Below are 22,616 nucleotides of genomic sequence, written 5' to 3' on the forward strand. Positions count from 1 at the left end.
CCCATAGCAGGCAAAGCTACTAAGAACATTTCCATCTTTGAAAATGAACCCAACAACAAATGGATCCTGAGCTTCAGCACTTTTGTGATGGCTTTAGCCTGTCACAAAACTGGCCTGAGCATTATCAGTGATAGATGAAATGGGGCTGAGGGCCTGAGGTGTGTGTGTCCTGTAGGATCCCACCATCCCCTCAGGTGTGGGGCACCATGGGGAGAGAAATATGGGCAGTCTTAGCCTGGCTCCTTCACCCTCAGATACCCATGCTCATCCCCTTACCTTTCCAGGCTGCTGGTGCCCTTTGACAACAGAAGAGGTGGGAATGACTTGCTCAGATCATGATCTCCTCAAAAATTAAAAAAAAAATGCAAATGAGGAACATACAAGTTGATGCAGTAAACATCTTTTGTATGCCCATATGAGTGCAAAGCACTAGGTCAAACCCACTCAAGATCCAGGGTGGATAGGTGAGACAACCAAGAGGTACATAGCAATGCTCTGCTGAATGGTTATAATCTCCAAATGCTTCTTCTTTCCTCGACACAGTCCTTAGAACAAGGCCATTCGAGATCACCCTCTCAATACCAATAACCAAGGGAAAGAGGTGTTTAAGGTTGCTGAAGGATGGCTGAAGAGGCCTCTGGGATGCAGATGGTTTCTTCTCTTCTGTTACCAGCAGCATAGTTCAGTGGGTTTCCTTCTGTTGCTTTTAGGAATCAGGGGGAGACCAACCTTCTGATGAGTTTCTTCCCCACTGGGACAGTCTCACACACCAGCACACATACACAAACAAGCACAAACACACACACACAGAACTGGGCTCAAAGCTTCCCCAGGGGAGGGCTGCACTGAGAGGTCACCTGCTTCATGCAGGCTCCTGAGGAGACAAGTGCGTGGGCCTCTGCCATGCTCAAGCCAAATGAAGGCTGGAAATACTTTAATGCCAGGAACAAGAGGCCTTCAGAGCTACTTGCAGCCTTTGGTCATCAGCTCTGTAACAGGGATTGTTGTTTCACTCTGTTACAGAGAACGTTACAACCTATGGGTTACTGGAATGTAATAAGCAAATAAGACCTAATTAAATAATAGCTGATCTAAGTGCCTCTAAGAGATACAGAGCACTTTAAAGGATGGAACTTTTACGTATTGTCAGATAATAGGGTTATATGCACAGTAGTTCTCAGTTTTTTGGCAGAAGCATATTCAACTGAGAAGCTGGAACATTTCAGCCTACTGTGCTGGCTTAAAGGTTGCCAACTTAAAGGATTAAGTTTCCGGTAACATGAAAGACTTTAATACATATTAATATGCTTTCTAAATCATAAATATATTCTCATTGTATATATTGCCTTCATAGTAGAAATGATGCAATAGAATAAAAGCTATGGTGTATATATTAATCAGATAAGATATTAATGGAAAGGAGTAATACCTTTTTAAATTTGTAATTTCAGAAGGAGGGAAGTCACTGTACTTAACCAGGTGAATAGTTTGTGACTGGGAAATATAAGAACAAATAATCAAAATAAATGCATATTGGATTGAATAATTCTTAACAGTCTGATCCTCCAGACTGCAACAAACACACAGCAGAAGTTGATGAGGTGAAGTATGACAGTGCTGTTCCCATGCCAGTAACATTAGTAAGGAAAAAAAAATTAAGAAGAGGAAAAACCACAGAGAAAACATTAAAAAAGGAAAAAAAAAATTCTCAAATTTTCCCTCGAAGTATCAATAACGCCTTTCAATATTGAGCTTCAAACCGCAGCTAAACCCCTATGAAAATAGTCAATACACAGACACGCGAGGACACAGAGCTCTTTAATTTCCTGAAGACACAGGCTAGAGCTCTCCTCAGCTGCAAGGACCTGTGATCTATAGGCTTTGCGGTTTGGCACAGGTTCAGCCTGAGCCAGAATGAGGGAGCGGGACACATAGAAAATTAAAGATCTACGTAGGGGAAAAAAAAAGTTTTTCCAATATAACACCGCTTTAATTACAAATTTATTGCTCGGCTTACAATACACAGGGGCGCCTCGAAATGCTCAGAGGAGGAATTAAAGCCGAGGCGGACCAGACGCTTGCCTTCGCGGCGGGTGCCGGGCTGCGCTGCCCGGCGCCCTCCCCTCTCCGCCTCGCCGGTGTCCGAGCGGCTGCTGCGGCCGCGGCCCCTCCCGAGGCGGGGCGGCTCCCGGGCGGCTCCTGCGGCCTCGCCGCCGGCTCCGGCGCCCCGGGCGGAGCGCGCTGGGCGGAGGACCCCGCACACGGCCCAAGGGGGATTTCCCCCTCCCCGCCCCTCCCCGCCCCGCGGGCACTCACGGCCGCGGGTGTGTGGGGCTTCCGACGACGCCGGGGGATTATCGGCCGCGGGACGGGGGGGCTGCGGCCGGGACTGCGGGCAGGGCGAGCGGCGGGCCGAGGAGCGATCCCCGGCACGGCGGGGCTGCTCCCTCCAGCCCTCCCGCTGCAGAGTGCGGGGGGTTCGGCATAGGTGTCAGCCCGTGACTGTGTTGGAAGCCACACGCACACGGCTCCTACAAGCACGGGTTCAGTGCCCCCGCCCCGCCAGATCCGGCTGCTGAGCCAGCTCCGGCCCAGGGCTGCAGGCAGCGCCCGGTCTGGGACTCCCCTCACGGCGGGCAGCGGCTGGAGCGCGTCCGCACGCCGGGGGATTTACTCTTCATCTTCCTCCTCCTCCTCCTCTTCCCGCTGCCAGCCGAACCCCGGAGCGAGCTGGAGGCACCCGGCGGCGGCCCCGGGGCGCGGAGCCGCCTCCCCCGCGCTCCCCCCGCCGGGCTGCAGCAGCCGTCACTCCCCCGTGGGGCCACTTGCGCTCCCAGCCACCGCTGAGGCGCCGGGGATGCAGTTCCCTGGCGGGTGGGTATCCACTAGAACTGCCTACCTACCTGGAAGGTTATTTATTTATTTTTTAACTGTTCTTCTGATCTGCGGTTTTCTTAAAATAAATGGGAGACTGCCCCCTCCCCCAGTACCCCTTATCTAAGTCGAGCTTAAATATATGCCAATGGCCCCTGTAATAATCATGAAATCAAGCCACCTCCATGCCAACGGGTTTGTCGTGTGTGTGAAAATGCCAGCCCCGTCGAGGGTGGATGTGAAATCTGATCTTGCTTCAGTCTCAACCGAAAGAAATGATTCATGCTTGACCGTGTCTCCTTGATATTTCTTATTTCGACTTTTCCTGCTTCCTCTGTCCTGTCTCCTGGTTGACACTCTTCCCAAGGGGTCCTTCAAACACTCAAGGATTGCAATAACAGCGCTATAGTCAAATATTTCCTTGAAGGATTTTATTACTAGGCTATCTAGAACAAAAACAAAAGGCATTTTCCAAAATAGCTCTTTAAAAGAAAAGCAGACAGCAGTTGTTAAAACAAGGGAGGTTACATGGTAAGCCACTGGTGCATCTAACAGTATCCTCTCCTTCTGAGCTGCACAGTATTTGGTCTTTATTTCAAGAAGCCATTGTGAAAGCCTCATTCTTGCCTTCAGTTTTAAGGAGTTTGCTCCCTAGGTGATGGACACTGTTTTGCTAGCACAAATGTCCTCAGCCAAATGTCTGCCGCATCTGCAGACCGGTGAAGGGAGGCAGCACTTAGCACAAAGGGTTGTAAGTGTGGGGAATTCTGGGCTGTGAGTGTGGGGAATTCAGGCTCACACAAGACCCTGGATTACCAGGGGGGTAGCCTGTGACTGGAGAGAATGACAGAAGCAGGGATGAGAATAATGAGCAATGAGGGTTTGGAAGAAAGATTGAGGATGTGGAAGGAAGGGATATAAAGGGGAGTGGACCATGTGTGGACAAGTCAGGAGAACTGAGGGGTGCCAGGAAAGGGAGATGACTGCAGGGAGCAGATGGCTGATAGGGGTTAGGGGACATCATGAAGGTGAACCACACCTGGAGCAGCTGTCTGCCTTTTCTAGGAAGTAAAAAGTAATAGGAATCTACTGGCTGTTGCCCCCAATGCAGACAACAGGAGACATACAGTGGAAGTCCGCCTCTGAACAGCAAACAAGGAAGCTTGACTTTTTTATGTGTGTGTTTAAGGCTGAATTTGACCTCGAGCTGATGTCATGCAAATCAAGGGCTGTCTGCTTCCCTCTAAAAGGCAAAAGAAGTCCAAGGAATCGGCTTGAAATGGAGAGCTACTTATATTTAAACATCTCCTGGTTTGGGGACTGAAGAGAAGTTGAGTCAGGGGCTTCAGAAACTGCTGTCACCTTTGTCAGGGGTCAGAAATAGCCACTGCTGTTTATTTGCAATACACACTAGGCCCTTTATAAACCTGTGGAAGGACAGTCCCTGCTGCTGCACTATGCAGTCTAAGGATTTGCAAAATGGAATCAATAGTGTTTCTTGGTATTATAATGTCACAGTGTCTCCAGGTTGGTTTCAAAGCATGTAAGAGCATGTGGAGAGCACTACTGCAAAAGTTACAAAGCTATAGGCAATAGAGACTCAGGTTAGATAAGGGGCTGGCTGGGTGGAGCTGGTGAACAATGCACGAAAGTGCTTTTCTTTCACTGATCTTGGTTCAAATTAAGGTTAAATTCCAAGGGGAGTGTATTTTTTTTTCCCTTCTCTCAATCTCTCTCTCTCTCTCTCCAGGAAGAGGTTTTAAAGGCCATCATTTTCAGTTAAAAAAAAAAAATCACAAAGAAAGATACATGTTAATACAAATGTAGCATTCCACAGAGGGGAGCCAAGAGCTGCGGCTGTCGCACCCACGGCTTTTATTCAGCCAGAGCAAGTTCAGCAGTTTCAGCACCTGGCAGGAGCAGGATTGATCCTGCTGTCAAGAAATGGCTATAGCAAAAGCAAGACCACTTACATGCCACAGAGTCTATACAGAAAAAATGCTGATATACAGGAGTGGGAAAAGGGATTATGGAAGTAATACACATAATTCAAGTAATTTTTCCTAAAACGACATGCTTAATTTGTGTGGCTCAGAAATCATTACCTTTACCCTTATAAAAAAGGTATATTAACGTCTAATCTATGCAAGTATGTAACAGAAGGAACTAGAATATGATTTTTTCTACTAAATCTATGAAGCCTGGTGCTGTAACTAAAGGAAAATGCAACAAGGCTTTCAGGTAGCTACTCTTAGATCTGCTTTTGTTGGAGTCAGGGGAGAAAAGTAAAAAGAAAAAAACTGGCTGGATCAACTTTTTCACATAGCAAACTTCATAGAATTTATTTTGTAATCTGTCCATCATTACTTTTCTGCTTTAGAGCTGGTGTTTCAGGGCACTATAAGAAAGTGTAACACATTCTGTGTCCTCCCAAAATTTGAAAGCAGAAATGTGGTGTCTCCTGTGATAAGAGCTCCCCAAAGTGCAGGGGAAAAGGTGGCACACATTTAATGCTGGCTTTTCTTTGGTATGACAAGAGCTCTTGAAAATCAGTGGGGAAATGGTCTTGATCCTGTGAGATAGTACAATTTTGCTATAGGGGAGTTCCTGGCTCTCAAAGGAATACAGAGAACCTCCTCCCACAGCATGCTCTCTAACTAGAGAGAAGCAGTCAGTTCTGCCATGCTCAGGGGCATTTGTCATCCCTGTGGCTGCTTTTGTCTTTAAAGGTACGTGAGACATCAAAATATGTTACGTGCCAGCACAAACTACCATTTCCCCCTCAGCTGTAAGACCTATGTGCCCCATACACAGTACACAACACAAAACCACAAAAGACAGCCTTTGTTTTATGAACTTTGTCTCTTTTCCCCCACCAAAATAAAATATTTTGGCCTACCAGTACAATGAGTGCTTAATATTGACCCTCAGTAGCTCCTCATTACCATTGGAAGGCTGCAGCAGGGATTTGAGAATGATTGCTTCATGTGTCCTATGGCTGTGCAGTCCAAGGTAGCTGTGCTGGGTGTATTTTAAGCAGTGTGTTAACATTCTTAGGAACTTTAGTAAAAAAAATGCTATTTCATGTCAGTCCACCTAATCAACATTTAAGTGATGCAGAGCACAAAACATTGCTTAATTGAACAGTAGTAGCTTACAGTCCATCAGTGCCATAGCTGATCATCAAATGCAGCTGATGATCAAATCATTGATGGACTCAAAATCTAAGTTACCAGCTGGATACTTCTCTAGCCATGAGGGCAGAGACTGTTATCAGGTAGGACAAAAGCCAAGTGAATTCAGGGTTCAGCCTCACAGATGAGAAGTGCCTACTAGGGAAGGTGGATACTCAGTGTTGGTATTCAGCTCTGCAGTTTTGTTCCTGTGATATGCTTCCTCACATCTTTGAGTCCTATTTTTGACCTCCTCCTTCTTAAGTGCAGAGTTTCTCACCCCCTTTTCATGAACAGTGCAGTATAACTTTTCCTACTCAGCAACTGTCATCCCTTCCTGCCAGCCCTAACTGCCTCTTGGCATTGCTCCCTCCCTGTCATACTCATGCCAAGAACAGCCTCACCCCCACTCTGGGAGCACAGCAATATTCCAGCCCATCACATCTGCCTCCCAAATCACTTCTTTCCATTGACATTCCACTAACCTCTACCCAGCCACTATTCTTACCATCCTTTGACATAGCTCAAATTACAGTATAATTAAAATCACCATGGAACACAACTAAACCAACAAGATTAACTACACAATCACTTTAGGGTTTTTTGTCTTTTTTTTTTTTTTTCTTTTTTCTTTTTTTTTTTTTTTTCAGCAGCCTTACAAGACATCTATCTGGCTTCAGCAATTCTGACTTTCAGATAGTTGTGACAGGGATATATTTCTTTCCCTATTGGACAAGATTTATGGTCTACCAACAAAAATCCAGGATGTAGGCATCAGTATTAATGAAGCAGATTTCACTGAAATGAGCTTCCTAAATCTATTTTGCTACCTTCTTCTTTTTTTTTTTATTACTCTTTTATTACTGTTTTTTTTTTTTTTGCCTCAGATAGTTTTCTCTCTAGTCTCTTTCACATCCAGAAATTCTTAGAGACTAATGGAAATAAACATACTCTGAAGGACTGTCTAGGACATTAGGACATTGAACACAAAGTCCTGGGGTGATGCTGTGCTTTAGTGAATGAGCACGCTCCTTGAAATCAGGAATGTGCATAAAATCAGCTCTATATAGACCATATCTGAATGCAGGAAAAGAGTGTTGTGCACATGTGAAGCATCTGCATGTCCAAGAATTAGAAATGCGTTACTGTCTGAGCAATACCTGATAAGTGATATCAGAAACTCATCCAGTTCAGTTTATCCAAAAGAAGATAATGGTAAGATTACTATTCATGGTCCCCCGATACCAAAATGGGGAAGGATTTGGGGTAGTAAATTGCTCTTTGAGTTCTCAGGAAAAGGAAGTATAATGAGACCCATAGGTCTGAAGCTGAAAGACAGCCAACTAGAAAACAAGTTCAACAGATCATCTTTGGAGTTCTTCATCATGGGTCTGTAATTCCCCACACATTTGTAGTTAGGCCTGGGACTTTAAGTGTAAAAAAACAAGGATTGCTGGAATTGATGTAGTCATGGTTGATATTCAGCTTCCCTAAGGCAAGTGCAGCAGGAAAGCAAGAGTAAGTCAAAAATGAGGAGCCTGCCATCTGCTTTTTTGTATGTTGATTCTATAGGGCTTTTCACATTTATGAGGTGCAATAGCTTTTCAAGCTTTTTCTTTGGGTTGAAATATGCTACATGCACATATTATAATCACCATAAATTGACATGGCAGCTAGCAAGATACCTGTGCTGTATATCAATCATTTAGGTAAAAGAGTAACTGAATAGGAACTAAAGACATAACTTACAGGTTTTGCAAGCAGGGGGTGGGGCAGAAGGAGGGAACAGGACATGCCTATGACAGGTGGTGGTATATCTCCTACACATCCTGGGTCAAGAGGGTAATATGTGGTTCAGCCTGCCAGACCTCAGCTTGCTTTACTACTAGTGGAAAGCAATAGTCATAGCACCTAGTCAGACACCTGCAGCAGGTGGCTTTAGAAGAGCTCTAAGAGGATAAAATGTCAATAGCACTCAAAAAACCCAGACTTTTAATGAGATAGTAGGTAGCAGGTCACTCAAGAGCAATAGTTGGCTCTGCAGGAAATGAGGCTGTGTGAGGGTAAAGGTCTGGAGAAAGCACCTCGTAACATGCAAAGCTGGTCACTTGCAGACCAGACTTCAATGAATGGAAAATTACAAGCATAATGCCATTACTGGAAAACAGGGTAGATTGTTACAACAGGCAATTGTGGATTTGCTATGTAGGACTATTGAGAAAAGTCCTGTGGGATTTCAAAAAAACACGCACTGATGAAGTGCATTTTCTTCAGGCACAAGTAGTTCAGATTTATAAGTCTTACTCTAGTGGATGTTAGAGCTTTGGGGAAATAAAATTATCCTCAGCAGACAGGTAAAACGTGGAGCAAGTCTGGCATTTAACTACTTGAAAAGCAATTGAGCTGAGTTTCTCCATTATGTGATCAAAGAAGAGCAAAACTGCAAATCTTCCTGACCTTCATTCCATCATGTGCCATGTGGTTGTTGCTGTACTCAAAGGTTTGGTGCTGCAGCTGTGCAGGTGTGGGCAGTCCCTCTCACTGTTCACACACATCCCTGCACACGGGCAGCACAGCCCTTAGTCAAGCCTTTGCTCAACACATTGCAGGGTGAGTTTGTGCATCTTTGTCCTTGCTTCTCTGGCACTTCAGGTTCTCAGGAGGGGAGTAAACTGCAGTCCCAAAATACTACAAACGGGTGCAGTTAGACCCATATGCAGTCTTTGGGACAGAATGCAGGAGCAAGCCCTATTCTGTGCAAAAGTCCAGGCAGACAGATATCTCTGAAGAGCAAATTTCTGAGGCAAATTTCACTCAGGATGCATCTATAGTCATGTTTTCTTTATGTTGAGGGTGTATTTTAAAAGCCACTCTCCCATCTGGCGTCACTTTCTGTGCTTTGGTTCATGTCCCAGAGCAGTCTCAATGCACTCAGGATCCCACAGAAATGACACAAAACTGAGAGATGTGTTTCTACTGCCTGCCACCAGGCAGCCCATCCCAGGGATTTCTGTGGAGACAGCTCCAAAGGTACAGCAGTTGGCTGTGGAGGCTAAATGCTATCTTTTAGTTCTAGGGGTCTGCTTCTCCTGCACTGCCTGACCTGGTAATCCAGACTTGGTCTCAGCTTTACCAGCAGAGGTGCAGCTACCAGCTGAGCACAGCCCTGGCTCATGCATCTGTGATAGGTTCCTCATTCTAGCAAGGATGTACAGAAACACTGAAAGTAGTCCAACAAGCAGATTCTGTGAATGACTTAGGCCGAGATTTGATTGCCTGTGTAAATCAGAGATGACGTTGGGCACAGTCAGGCCTTGGTTGTTGGCAAGCCTGGGTATGGTATTGAAGACTGGCTTCCAGCTCTCTGTGGAAATGCCGGCCTGTGGTTCCCTGCCTGCAGGGACCACACAGCCAGACAGAATCTCAGGACCCTACCCAAATTTGCAAAGCATAGTCACCTCTACCATTCCTCCTTTCCTTTCTGTCCTCACCTCTCTTTCCCTTTGCCCACTTGACTGGCATGTACAGCCCCACCCCTCTTGGCCGCAGCTGGGCTGATCAATACTTATCTGGCTGCCTTTCATGGACACCTGGTGAATTACGGGAAAACATTAGTATAGCTGTCTGGGCCCAAGCAGTGAGGTAGTCTAAAGGCCCAAGTGAGGATCTCTGTCTTGGCAGTCCATGCATGTGCACCAGGCAAGGAATCCTGCACCCGTGGGGAAGGGGGAACGTGGGTCGTCTAATCAGCAGAAGAGACATGACCACCTTCATCGTGCTGCTGCTGCAACTCAGTTATTGCACACAACACAAATGTCCCCATGGGATGATATCCCTTGTGGGAGCAGTCTGGCCCTAAGACCACACTAACCTTTCTGAGCTCCACTCCCCATGAAATCCGTTCATTTTCACATGTATCTGAAGATACTCTGAAACTCCACAGGATCCTCTTTTTCTCCAAGGGACCCACTCCTTTTTGCACAGCTAAACATCGCTGCATTTCACAAGAGCAGAAACCCAAAGTAAATTAGGATGGCACAATTCAGTTTTGTTGACTCTCCAGTATAGTCCATGGAAGAGGTACACAGCTCCAGAGATTTTTCCAGATTTTTGGCACAGCAGCCAAATATTAGTTCCCAAAGTAGTCCAACAGGGATGCCATTTGTGTTAAGCACTACAAGATTCCTTTTGTATATATAAAATTTGTTGTCGATATGACTTTATAGCTTGTCTTAAAGCAACTACTGAGCAAATAAATGACACCAAATGACAACTTTGCTATAGACAGGGCCCTTGCTTTTATTCACACAGTGGTAACAGATTATCTTGGATAGCTGAGAATGAATCCCTGAGAGCTGTAAATTAGCAAGGACTAGATCTTCCAGACATTCCTAGTGGTCATCAGTCTGGTCCACTGAAAAGGCTGCAGCCCCTCAAGCTGTTTGCCACTGCCTTCCTACACAGAGCTGCCCCACATCTGGCCAGTTATGTAGTCAAATGCTCATTTAGGCACTTCTGCCAGCTTAGGGACAAAATACTATTAAATTTTCTTTTAAATGTGTTCTGAGATCTAGTGATGAAAATTGTAGAAGGGTTCAGATCCTACTAAATATAACTCAATATTTAGTATTTTAATATAACTTTTTTGTGTCCTGTCTATATCGAGAAAACCTTAGCAATAGGACAACAGAAGTAGAGGAGACCGGCAATTTTCATACTGATTATCTACTGACAAAAACAGGTAAGTGTTAATTAGAAATGTTTTATTTGAAATTTAGAACCAAAGTAGCTTGTTGTATCAAACACAAATTTAGTAAAAAAACGAAAACAACCAAATATCAAATAATTTCCTAGCCTTATGCTGACATAACCTTATTGAGACATCTACTTTCAAATATTACAACAGCTGTGTCTTGCTTTGACTTCTGTGAAGTTTTTAAAACTCCATATGTAAGCATAGCAAAGTATTCTGTCACTCATTTTAACAACTTTTTCTCCTCTTCTATGTCTGAAGCAGGCAAAGCTTCCACACATGCTTATTTGGATTTCACCCAATTCTTTTTGTTGTTCTGCTCAAAATTTAATTATTATCTTGTACTCCAAACACTGGAAGATTGTTAAGGGTGAGGGAAAATGTTCTCTGTCTAAAGTGGAAGACACAAAGCCCTTTAAATTTTATATACCCTACTAAAGTACCAGATGGGATGATTTTAGTGCTATGAGCATGTATTGATGAAGACCATACTACTTGTTATTATATTTCTAGTGAAGAAATGAATTAACTTTTTGATTTTACTTAGACATATGTGAGATCTTAATTCTAAAGAGTACATCTAAATTGATAGCTACACCCACTTAGACATACATCCACTCCAGTAGCCTAATTTCTCATAGACTGATTTTTGAGATGTTTATCTCCTTGATCATAAAACCTGTGAAATAGGGCCACCACATCAGTGAGCCAAATAATCCTGAACAAAGTCCTGTGGCTTCAGACAATAAATTAGAGTACTAACAAAGTAGCTTTTCATTTTTACATCTTAATGTTTTGATTTTTCTTATAAGTTCGTCACTGAAATCAGTTCTGTTAATACTTATTCACAAACAAATAAAACCATTTCCATCCTTTGAATTCTTTGGGAAACCACTATATTTTTGAACAGTGTGTGAAATGTAGCGTGCACATTCATGTGAGCTCATCAATCATCACAAATTTGTGTCATGTATTCTGCAAGGGCAATCCTAACCTTTTATTTTCATGGCCACTGGGAAGCAGTTGTGACCAATTCTATTGGTTATATTGCTGTTTTATCATATGAAAATGGATCTGCATCTATCATGTTCAGAAGCTGTTCAAACCATGATGAACTTCTGTCAACGTGGCACGGCATGGACCTTTGGCCCGAGGTCACCATGAGGGAACATGCCCAACTCCCCCTGATGACAGCTTCTCAGAAAGGAGTGTGACCCTCTGCAGCTGGCGACTGCCTGGGCAACATGCCAGAGCATGAACACAACTGTAACAGTGTGCTCAGGACTTGTGAACAGGGGACTGGCAGGTTTTGAACAAAATATGATGATTTCAATTAATAAATTCTCAACTTTTTATGTTTCAGTACAAGTTTCAGGTTAAAACTTCAAAGAAAATAAAAGTGGTGTTCTTTTGGATGCTGGTTTTTTTTTTTTTTGGTTTTTTTTTTTTTTGGTTTTTTTTTTTTTTTTTTTTTTTTTTTTTTTTCAACTGGACTAAACATTGCCCTTGCTCCTCCTTTCTGACAAAGGAAGGAAAAGAAAACCAATTCCAAGTCAAAGACTGCTCTTCCTTTTCCTCAAGCTGTTCTATTTCATAGCTTTTCAGTCTATTTTCTTTATTGCCTGGCTTTGCACTCACCAGCAAAGTTAGTACTTACTCATCACAGTACATTATACGACTAAGAGAAAAGCACTGCAGAATTTGGTCCTGCTATTACTGTGTTCCATTAATTTTACAACCAAGTCTTGGCTACCAATATAAAATCCTAAATTCTGAAAACACTTCTGGCTTTGTATTGCTGACATTTAGTTGAACAAAGTTACTAGGTACATGTTACCTTAAAATTGATTTTTAATGACAATATTTTACAATTAACAATAAAAAAATCACACTCTGAACCCAACTTCTTTTGCACACTATTTTAATAAAGGGATTATAAAATACAAAAGAGGGAGAGACAGGTAACCTGAGATGCAATTTTGGAATGCAAACTTTTAGTTCAAATGTGCAAGCTCAAACTTAACAAATGTTTAAAATATTTGAGTTTGTCAAATGGTGCCAAAATAAACCATGTCTTTTCTAAAGACTACATATTTAGCTAGGCACTGGCAATGTAAATCTTTCAACCATTTCAAGTATTTGTTTAAAAGCCTCCCAGAACACGTGGGCTCCCAACAAAACTGAAGAATGAAATGTTTAGAACACTGAAGCTCAACAGCTGACTTATAATCAACCTAATATGAGAACACTACTTTGTCTTTTTGAACTTGTGAATACATTTTATTTACCAATGCATGAGAAGAACAAACAGAGAAAGTCCAGTTCTGCAGACCCGATGTGAAATGTTCCAGCGATAAGAGTCAGCCCATGTAATGATGCGATCACAGCAGGAGAAACTGCTCAGCAGTGATTTCATGTGCCTCACAGCTGATTCTTGCATGGGAGGAAAATCTTCAGCAGTAGAAGTTAAGAAGAAGAAAACCCAACAAAACCAACAGCCTTATTCTATCTGACAAAAATAAAGGCACAGAGAAATCCTGACATTTAGACAGTAAGTTCATTTGTGTACATTGATTAAAGATGTTACGACTCTTGATCACCTGGTAAGAATATATATAAAGTCAATTTTGTAAAATGTTCCTGATTTGGAATAAACAAATAAATAAATGTGTATATGACAACATACTGACATCACAAACCATTTCAATATGATAGCTTATTTATAAAAATAGTTTTAATATACCTTAACATTAATGATTAACTAATGAATTTTACTTTGCCATGAATGTATTTAAAGAGGAACCAAACAGAATTCAGCTACAGGACTCCACTAACAAGACTGAGCTGTCTTTAAACTTTTCAATATCAGCAGTTTTTGCAACACTAGTACAGGAAGCCACGCCACCAGTTTTCAGCTGTGCGCTGCATGAAAAATAGTACTAAAAGACTAAAGGTCCACAGTTCTTTTCTGTTAAAGTTGATTTGTCACAATATTGTTAATTAGTGAGGGCTTAGGGAAGGCTTACTAGGAATATAATTACAGTGCTGAAAAGCATTAATAATGCTCTTATCCCGAGCCAACATGATGCTATTTACATATTTTACCCTGGCATATACCAGAAATGGCTTCCAATGCATAACGTGCTGCAGGATCATCAGGAGAAAGACACAAAATCTCACAGGGGAAGAACATTTCTGAGTATCTCTGTTCTATTCCAGACAGCAGGGACCCTAATTTGACCAGTAATTACAGTTGTCACCATGTCACCTGTGGTGAGCCACCTTTCATCATGAACTGTTGTTCCATCAGGAGGGAAATGAATTGCTACTCCTGGTACATAATCAGATGCAATCTCATCTTTCTCACATACATTAGGACAGAAGTGACAATTGAATTTGTCTGCTGTATGGGAGCAGGTTTCTTTTCACTTTCAGAGCTCTGCACAGGCATCAATCAGTTCTCAATGAATAAACCATATGATAAGCCCATTAACCCATGTTGTCCTTATCGCCTTTTTCTACTGACCAGAGCAGATTTCCTGCCCTCATTACACTGAAAGGCTGAAATTGGGCTGGGCTCAACAGGACCAGAAGTTCTGCTGAGGGCACTAAAGGGTGGGCCTCCACTACCAGACCTATGTGATTTATGCTGCTCACTTCAGCAAGTGAAGAAGTGAAAGTGTTTTGATATTAACCACATAGATACCTTTGCAAACACCCTGGAGGAGCCCAGGAACCTCTTCAGGGACTGCATACCTTTATCGACAGTCACTAAGGAATTTGCCAAAGACCACACACCAGGTTGTTAGCAAGAAAGAGGGAGAACCCAACTGTTTTTGAATCTTTCTATTCTCAACATAGTAAATTTCCCATAGTTTTTTCCAAAGAATAAAAACATTTCTAGCTGAATTTTAAAAATCAACACATTTGATTTAATTACAAATAAAATACATTAATCCACATTTGTCATTTATGATGAAAAACCCTAACCTAAATTATCACTGACTTCCAGGCTGCTTGGTGCAAGACAAAAGAGAGAGTCAGGAACTATTTTTTCACCTTGGGTATAATGTGTCAAAAGGAAAAGTATGGAGCAAAACTATCACTTAATTTTACTGAATCAAGTATTACCTGCAATCAAATGTATCGGACATCAAGCCTGCTAGACGGCTTTTGCATGGCCCATCTACTTTTCCAAAAAAGCCAATGGACACAAGAGGGTGGAGGTCAAACAGTCTGGGTGTAGGAAGCCTGCATTCACAAGATTATTCACTTGGATGCAGAAATACTTGGGTAAAGGTGAGGAGCTCTAGACACTCCAAGGGGAAGGAGGAACTTAGCACATTCATGCATGGAACACAAGCTCTGATTTAGTAAACTTGCATTTTCAAAGTAGCAAACAACTTCCTCATAAAGGCTGCCAAGCAATAACTAATAATTTTATACTGAAAAATAAGTACTTCAAAGTTAGATTAAAACAATGCATAAGAAGAAATGTTTCATTCTCACAGTGAAGGAAAAGCTACCTTATTGTCCTACAGGGATTCTGTCCCAGAGGCCATGTTTAACTTAACTAAGAAATCACCTTGAAGAGGAGGTTAATTTGGAGATGGCAGTATTTCGTATCACCATATTCATCATGGAGATGCTGATGATACTTCACTACTGTGAGTATTAAAGAGGAGCTGTGAGAAGAGATGGAATAAGAGCTCATGGTCACCAGGGAATGCTAAAACAACAGGTGACATTCAGTACCCATAAATGCTGTGTTATTCAGAAAACAGTTCTGTCTTTATACAGGCTACAATGAACTCTGAGCTGAACATTACAGCTGAGGCAGGAGATCTAGACTTGTCATTTTATTACAGAAATATTAACACCAATAAATAATCTGTAAGAAAGCAATGCTAAAAATGGTTATAAATAGCACAGAGAATTGGACAACATAGTTGTGACAACTATTAAAGTCACATTTTGTCTATATCTTGAACACTAGGCACAAACCGTGTTGCATCTAGGTAAAAACACTGCAGAGCTGGAAAAAAAAAAAAAGATTAGTATGACAAAGCCAATTAAAAACACGGGACAAATCCTTTAAATGAGACTAGGGGCTGTCTCTGTAAAAGAAAAGCAGGGGAAATGATGCCAAATATGTAAAATCACATGGGACATGGAAATATGAACAGGGAATGGTTCCTCACCATTTCTCTCATACAAAAACTAGGTGATAGCAAATGAATAGAGCTGGTTCATAAGAGAAAAGGAAGTATTTTTTTTATTTATTCAATGCATCATTAACTGCATAAGACCTTGTAAAAGGAACAAGTAGATACAAACAATTTTAATGGATTAAAAAAACAGGTCATGAAAAAATGCTGCTAACTACAAAGACACCACCTCTGGCTTAGAAAGCCTCTAACTAACAAATTGCTGGGACACCAGTTGGGACAGTGGTCATTAGACCTGGTCTTTTTACCTTTCCTAGGCATCTTCTATTTGTTATTGCCAAAGGCAGTCTTTGGGCTTTGGTCTAGCACAGAATCGTAGTCCTTACATTTTTGTCTTTATTCCTTCCTCACTACCTCCTTACAGCAGAAATGGTTCAATAGCACCGACAGCTCAGGAGATCTTGTCATCCACTTTGTGCACAAAGCTCAGTGAGGACAGTAGGACAAAGAACTGTTGAGTCACCCAAACGGCTGAACAGCAGCACACGGGAGATGGTGAAGGGGCCAGAATCTGGGGGGTGGCAATCCTCTGGTTTGGAAGCATTAAAATTTCTTCCCGCTGAATAGGTGTGGGGGAGAGGCTCCAGACTCACTGGCTATCTTAGGATTGACCAAAGGTCAAAAAGGAGCACTTCAGAAGTTTCTAGAAGTGACTTGGGTAAATGTGGCTTGGAAGGATGCTACTTATCTCCCTGCAAGAGGTTAGGTTTGGTCAGCTGAAACTAGGAGGGGCTTGGGTCTGCAGATGAAGAAGGTTTAACATTTAAGTGTTTGAAAGAAAAACCAGACATTAAAATGTCTCTCGCTACACCTATAACTAAAATTTCATTTTCTCCAGATAGACTGCACTATCACAGCATCTGAACAAGCAAGCATTAAGAGGTAAGAGCATGTAACAACATTAAACACAAAGCAAAGCAGACAAGTGGAAGCCTCAGGAGCTACATCTACCTTGCCTGAGTAGGCTTGTCCTGAGGAGACACTAAAGCCCAGCTGGCTGCTGAGATTCTTTATTGAATTTGGGATGCTCAGAGACTACAGCTGCTTTCTTCAGCAGGATTATGTGACTACAGGCCTGACTGTTCATACAGGGAAATTGTTGGGTCACAAACATAACTCTAACATATCGTAGAGCCTATAATGTCTGTGTACCCCAAATTTTCCTCCTCAGTCCTCAGTTTCTCTTCTCCCTGTCAGATTCTATGCTTCAGACTTTAAGTCCTAAGGCACTTCATGAGTACAAAAAGCTGAGGATTGACAGTTTGGCCTCAAACCCAACCTGGATGGTACTCCTGCACTGCAGAGCAATCAGAGTCTTGTAGGAAAGGGATGAGAAGAGGCAAACACTGAAAAGGTGAATTTTTAATTTATAAGGTGCTTTCTGAAATCTGAGAGCTTTTTCCTCATTTAAAAGGACAGAGGAGTGAATAAAAACAATACAGGACATTTTCTCCACTGTCTGAGACACTGTAAAATGTCACAAGGCTTTCATGTTGCAATTCTTTAAGCTGTACTTCCAGTGAAACCTAAATATAAATTTCTTTTTAATGTATACTGAAAATGCCATGTACTAGCAGAAGCTATTCAACTGTTGTATAAAGCTATACATTTATCCTGCCCTTTGATGTAGCCACAGTAACTACCTGCAATTCAATGGGCTATGAGTAAGGAGGAAAAAATATCCAATATACCAGCCAGAGATATTTCTTGAATGCCAACCTACTTTATCAATTAATATATTTAACATACAAATACTGGACTATTTGCAGCCTCACAAATAAAATAAGGGATTTAAATTTTGAAACTGCTTTGCAGCATTTTGGACCTGAAGCCTGCAGTATTTAAAAAATGACCATGCTGTGCCTTGCAGCAGACTATAGTTTAACACTGAGAGGACAGACTGTTAAAATAAGCATCTACATAATTTTTCACAATACACCATGCCACAATGCATTTGGTTAAAAACAAACATATGTTTGCAGTGAAACATTTTAACAAATCACAGAACTCAGCAGCAAAGTAGTTAAACATTTATGATTTGATTTTATCTCAGCTTGGAATGTCGCTGGAGTGTCCCACTTCTAACAACTGTTTGCTAAGTTAAGGCTTCAGTGTTTACACAGTGCTGAATGAAGCAGCCTGGTCACCAGATGTGAAAGCTTCCTTAGACTACAGCTTTCAATCAGATCACGGTCCTAATGGTCCCTGCTCCAACCTTCTTCCTCAGGACGTCCACCAGCCTTTCCAACCTGAGAGGGGGCAGGGGAGAGGGAGAGGAGAGAAAAAAAAATTGGAAGCTAATGTTAGGAATGTTCTGGCTGAAAGAGACAGTGTTTGCACTGAACCAAGCTGTCCTGGTGGTGGTCACGCTCAGAAACAAAGCACTACTGTAAAAGACAGACATTAAGGGAAAATGCAGACAACTTGCGAAAAACTTTTTAACCTACAACCCAACCCATCTGCAGTCAGTGATATATATCAACTCACTTCTCCTTTGCATGGAGTATCTGAGGTCCTTGTATGGCATTAACACAAAACTGTGCAGCAATCCTGTGGTACAATATACACTTTGGTGTAAGCAGGACAATTAATTTTTACACTTTTAAAAATATGAGCTGTCCATGGCTCTTGTTAAATGTAGCACTTAACTATTCTTTCCCCTTAAATAATACCTTGCCCATTATCCAACAAATACTTTTACTGTCCAGTTTATAAATTTATGTCTAAAACCTGATGTGTTTTATGTAAAAACTTTTTCAAAATACTCAACAAGCCAAGTTTCTGAGGATGTGGATGATGATATTTTGAAGGTGGCCTGCGTGATTTTTGTGTTAATTCAACTGCAGAAAAATTAACAGTGTAAGTAAGTAGGACAGAGAGCTGCCCAATCCTCTTAGCTTTAAGGCACAGGCACTTTAAACATGTTCAATCTCACTGTCTTAATTTGATCTTTCTTTTGTTAAAGTATATAGAAAAATGCAAAGGACTAAATTTGTTCATCAGTTTGTATCCATACACATTTATCTTCAGCATTCCAGAAATCATGTATTCAAGCTATTTCTTCAATTTGTCTGTGTTTTATGGTATCCTTCAATGAAAACTCTCCCACAAATAAACCATCTGTATAAAAGCAGACACTGTGTGTAGCAGAACACTTTCAGAGCCATGTCCAGAATATTATAGACACAGCTTCCACAATGGATAAACAGAGCTGCAGGTTCAAATAGCTGTATTCATTGTTACAAAGTTGACCATTTTTTTCTTATCTTGAAAGACAATTAAAAAAATATTATACAACATGAGAAGCGCAGATAGGAAATAAAAATAACACAGCTTTATCAAAATTGCAAAATGTGTTTTATCTCATGAATGCATTAGTAACTTCAGTGCACGTAAACTAGTCAACATGGATTTATTGCCACAAGTCATGACTAATGTGCTTGGTACGTATTGAAACACTCTTGTTTTCCAGGAACCACCAAGCACGATGAAGCTACACCTTTCATTGTACTCACCAGGTGACTTAATTCCTGAAATGAGATTAAGAATTCACCACCCAAATGTAATCATCAGACACCAGGAAAAGTATGTGGAAAGTTCAGCTCATTCTCGGTGTTCCACAGGGACTCTGGGGGAATGAATGCACAGGTAGCAAACTGCTAAAACACTGCTCCTCTCCCTTCAGTTTTCCAATAGTCACTTTTCCTTTTTAACCAGCTAGTGCATTTCCCCCTGGTTTTGTAAAATAACACCTAATGCACTTTGTCTTTATAAAGGCAGCACCCAAACAGCCATAACTGTCAGTCCATGCAGGTATAAAGTCAAGGATTTCACACATTATTTGCTCCTGTAAGTTTTCTCACATGGATACATCAATGTTTTCTGAGTTCTAAGGATTTTAACTCAGTTACTGATCAGTCAGTTTTGTCAGCCTCTCTTATTGGGAGGTTTCCCTATTACATCTGCTGTCAGTCCAGGAGCAATTTCAGAAAGCAATGGCAATTAGTCCTCTTTCACTAGCATGTGTATTCAGAAGCACAGCAGCTTTCTCAACCATTTAAACTCTTGCTGGAGGTCTCTTTCACACTAGCACCCTCTCTAATGTACTTCAGAGACATAAAAGCACTGGAGAAACATTTCAAACTGTTTGGACAAACAGAAGGTTTGGGCTGAAAATTGTTTTTCTGGGAGACAGCATAAAACCTGTAAAATCTGAGATCATGGCTTATTTAAATCACTGTTCAGTTAAAAAGAAATATTGTGTGGCTTATACAAGGCAGGGGGTGTGTGGGGGGGGAATGACTTCAATAATTGAGGCTCCTTTTGGGGAAACACCAGGTGGATGTCACAGCTTACACACTGTCCTACAACTGGGTTCAGATGTGCACCACTCTGTGACCAAGCAACGGCACTGCACACCAGAGCAGAACAAGTCAGTGAAGAGCTGCCCATGTTTGAAGAGAAATACCACTGGGATGAAAGTAGCTGTCTTCTGTTTAACCTTGAAACTGTCAGGCTTCATTGAAAATAATGAGGCTTAACAAGCATAGTTTCTGCTTTTCAAATGAATGATGACTGAAATCATCAAAATGAGGTATTCCTCACCAAATACACACCATGCAGAGCTTATTTGCCTTTTGTTTCAGTCATATGTGGACTTGCAAATTTATTTATTCTTTATCAGAAGGAAAAAAAAAGGCAGCAGTGGAGTAAGATATTGTACCTTTGAAAGAGATTTAAGCAACAATGTAAAAGAGAAATGATAGCAGCTATTTATAAGATAAAATAACAGAGGGCAAAATTTACCCCTACACAGACACAAGACCCAATATACCACTGAAATCCCACTTAAGCCTACAAAATAATGCTATGTGCTGAATCAGTGGTTAATAACTCTTGATACAGGCCTCAGGGGGCTTTTTGGAATGATAATCCTGGACTCTTTGTTCACCAAGGGCCCAACTCTGTCCTCCCACCTCATACTAAGCAACATTTTCTTTGTGAGTAATAAAAGGCAGCTAAAAAGGCCGTTCGTGCCAGTGAGGTGCTACCTATGAGGGGTGAGGGTGGCAGAGTCAGCCCTCGTTGATAAGGCTTTGTGCCCAGCCCCGTGGGGTACTGCAGGCAGCTCCCTCTGGAGACTGAGCATTTTAATGTGCAAAACTGCAGTAATAGTTTTATACCTCAAGATCAAAGGTAACTTAAACAGAAGAATGAAAAGTACTGGGAACTAGTCTCAATGTTTGCAGGATTATATTCAAAATATGGAAGACATGAAGAAAGCAACTTCTGTTACTTTGTGTAATTTCACCAAATTTTACTTAACTGAAAGCAGCACTCACTACATTTGATTGTATTCTGAGACAAATTCTAACCAATTTTAACATTCTAACAAATGACATTTGTCTTTTTGCTTGTGAACCGTACTCATAGTTTAAGTTAAATGTGCAACATGACACTTTCTCCTGGGATGTAAGCAAGGACACTCACTGAATTTGCATCTCATGAAGCAACTAAATAAGTAATTTAAGAAGAAAGTATTTGAGTTCATATTTTAGGTCAGACAGAAGAATGATATGGTGGGCGGGCCATTCTGTGGTAGTGCTGAAGGTCCAAATGTGCAAGGACAGACACACACCTTTTGGAATGCTTTACAAAGCCTCTTAAGGGCTCACTCCCCACTCTCACAGCTTTCAATTTCTTCCTTAGAAATTTTTGAAAACCACAGTAGATGACCTTCCTTATTCCTTTGTTCTTCAAATACTTCTAGAAAATCTGTCCCTTAACAAATAAATTCTCTCAACAAGTGCCACATCAGCATTCTTTATACAATTATTGTATGCATGCATGCAAAGTGAGTACAAAAGGACATATAAAATACAGGAAAAAACTATGGATTCAGATAGATAGGTACAACTTTAGTTTTATTTCTATTGATTTACATATATCCAGAAGTAAAAAGTAAAAATGTCCAGTGCTTTTCAAGATAGATTGAATTTGCATTGATGAAAAGCACAAAGATGACAGCTAGAAATATTATCTACACTACTGTGTAGACTACTATCTATACTTCTGTAATGCTCCCATGAAATGGAAAAAATAAATAAAACACATAATTTAGGAAAGGGACACCCAGTCCATCATTATTTTTACGTTAGCAAAAGACATAATGTTAAGAGTCTTGAATTGCAGCGGCTTAATTCTTTCTCCATACAAATTGGGAATTAAGCAGTTGAATCTGTGTTCTATATAGAAATAAAAAGAATTCCATAAGGGGCTTGCTGCTATGATGTTACAGGTTTAATTATGTCCTTTTAAACATGTTGCTAAGCTTTAAGAATATCCTTATTTTTAGAGGAAAGCTACCTGAACAGGATAATTACTAGGTGCGTCTTCCCCAAGACAAATTCTCAACCATTCTCAAATTTTCTTCCAGTTATTTCAAACTGTGCTCCCTTGTCACCTGTGCACACAGCTGTCAATGCCTGGATGGAGAGTATGTTGTTACGTGGAGTGCTCTTACACAGATCCTGAATTGCTTGACAATCTGCTCTGACTTTCAGCAAAGCTTTACTCCTGTGAGTAAAA

At 41.3% G+C, this 22,616-nt stretch overlaps 1 protein-coding gene across 1 annotated transcript in view; it reads right to left on the minus strand.

The window, feature by feature from the left end:
- Window positions 1-18,044: 18,044 nt before the first annotated feature.
- The window catches only part of MIPOL1 (mirror-image polydactyly 1), a 181,710-nt gene continuing 177,138 nt past the window's right edge, over window positions 18,045-22,616 (minus strand). The window contains exon 15 of the mRNA XM_053946718.1: window positions 18,045-18,277. Coding sequence (XP_053802693.1) covers window positions 18,211-18,277 — 67 coding nt within the window. The 3' untranslated portion in view covers window positions 18,045-18,210. The remainder of the gene's footprint in view (window positions 18,278-22,616) is intronic.

This window comes from Vidua chalybeata, chromosome 6 (genome assembly GCF_026979565.1).
Source record: "Vidua chalybeata isolate OUT-0048 chromosome 6, bVidCha1 merged haplotype, whole genome shotgun sequence".
Taxonomy (NCBI): Eukaryota; Metazoa; Chordata; class Aves; order Passeriformes; family Viduidae; genus Vidua; species Vidua chalybeata.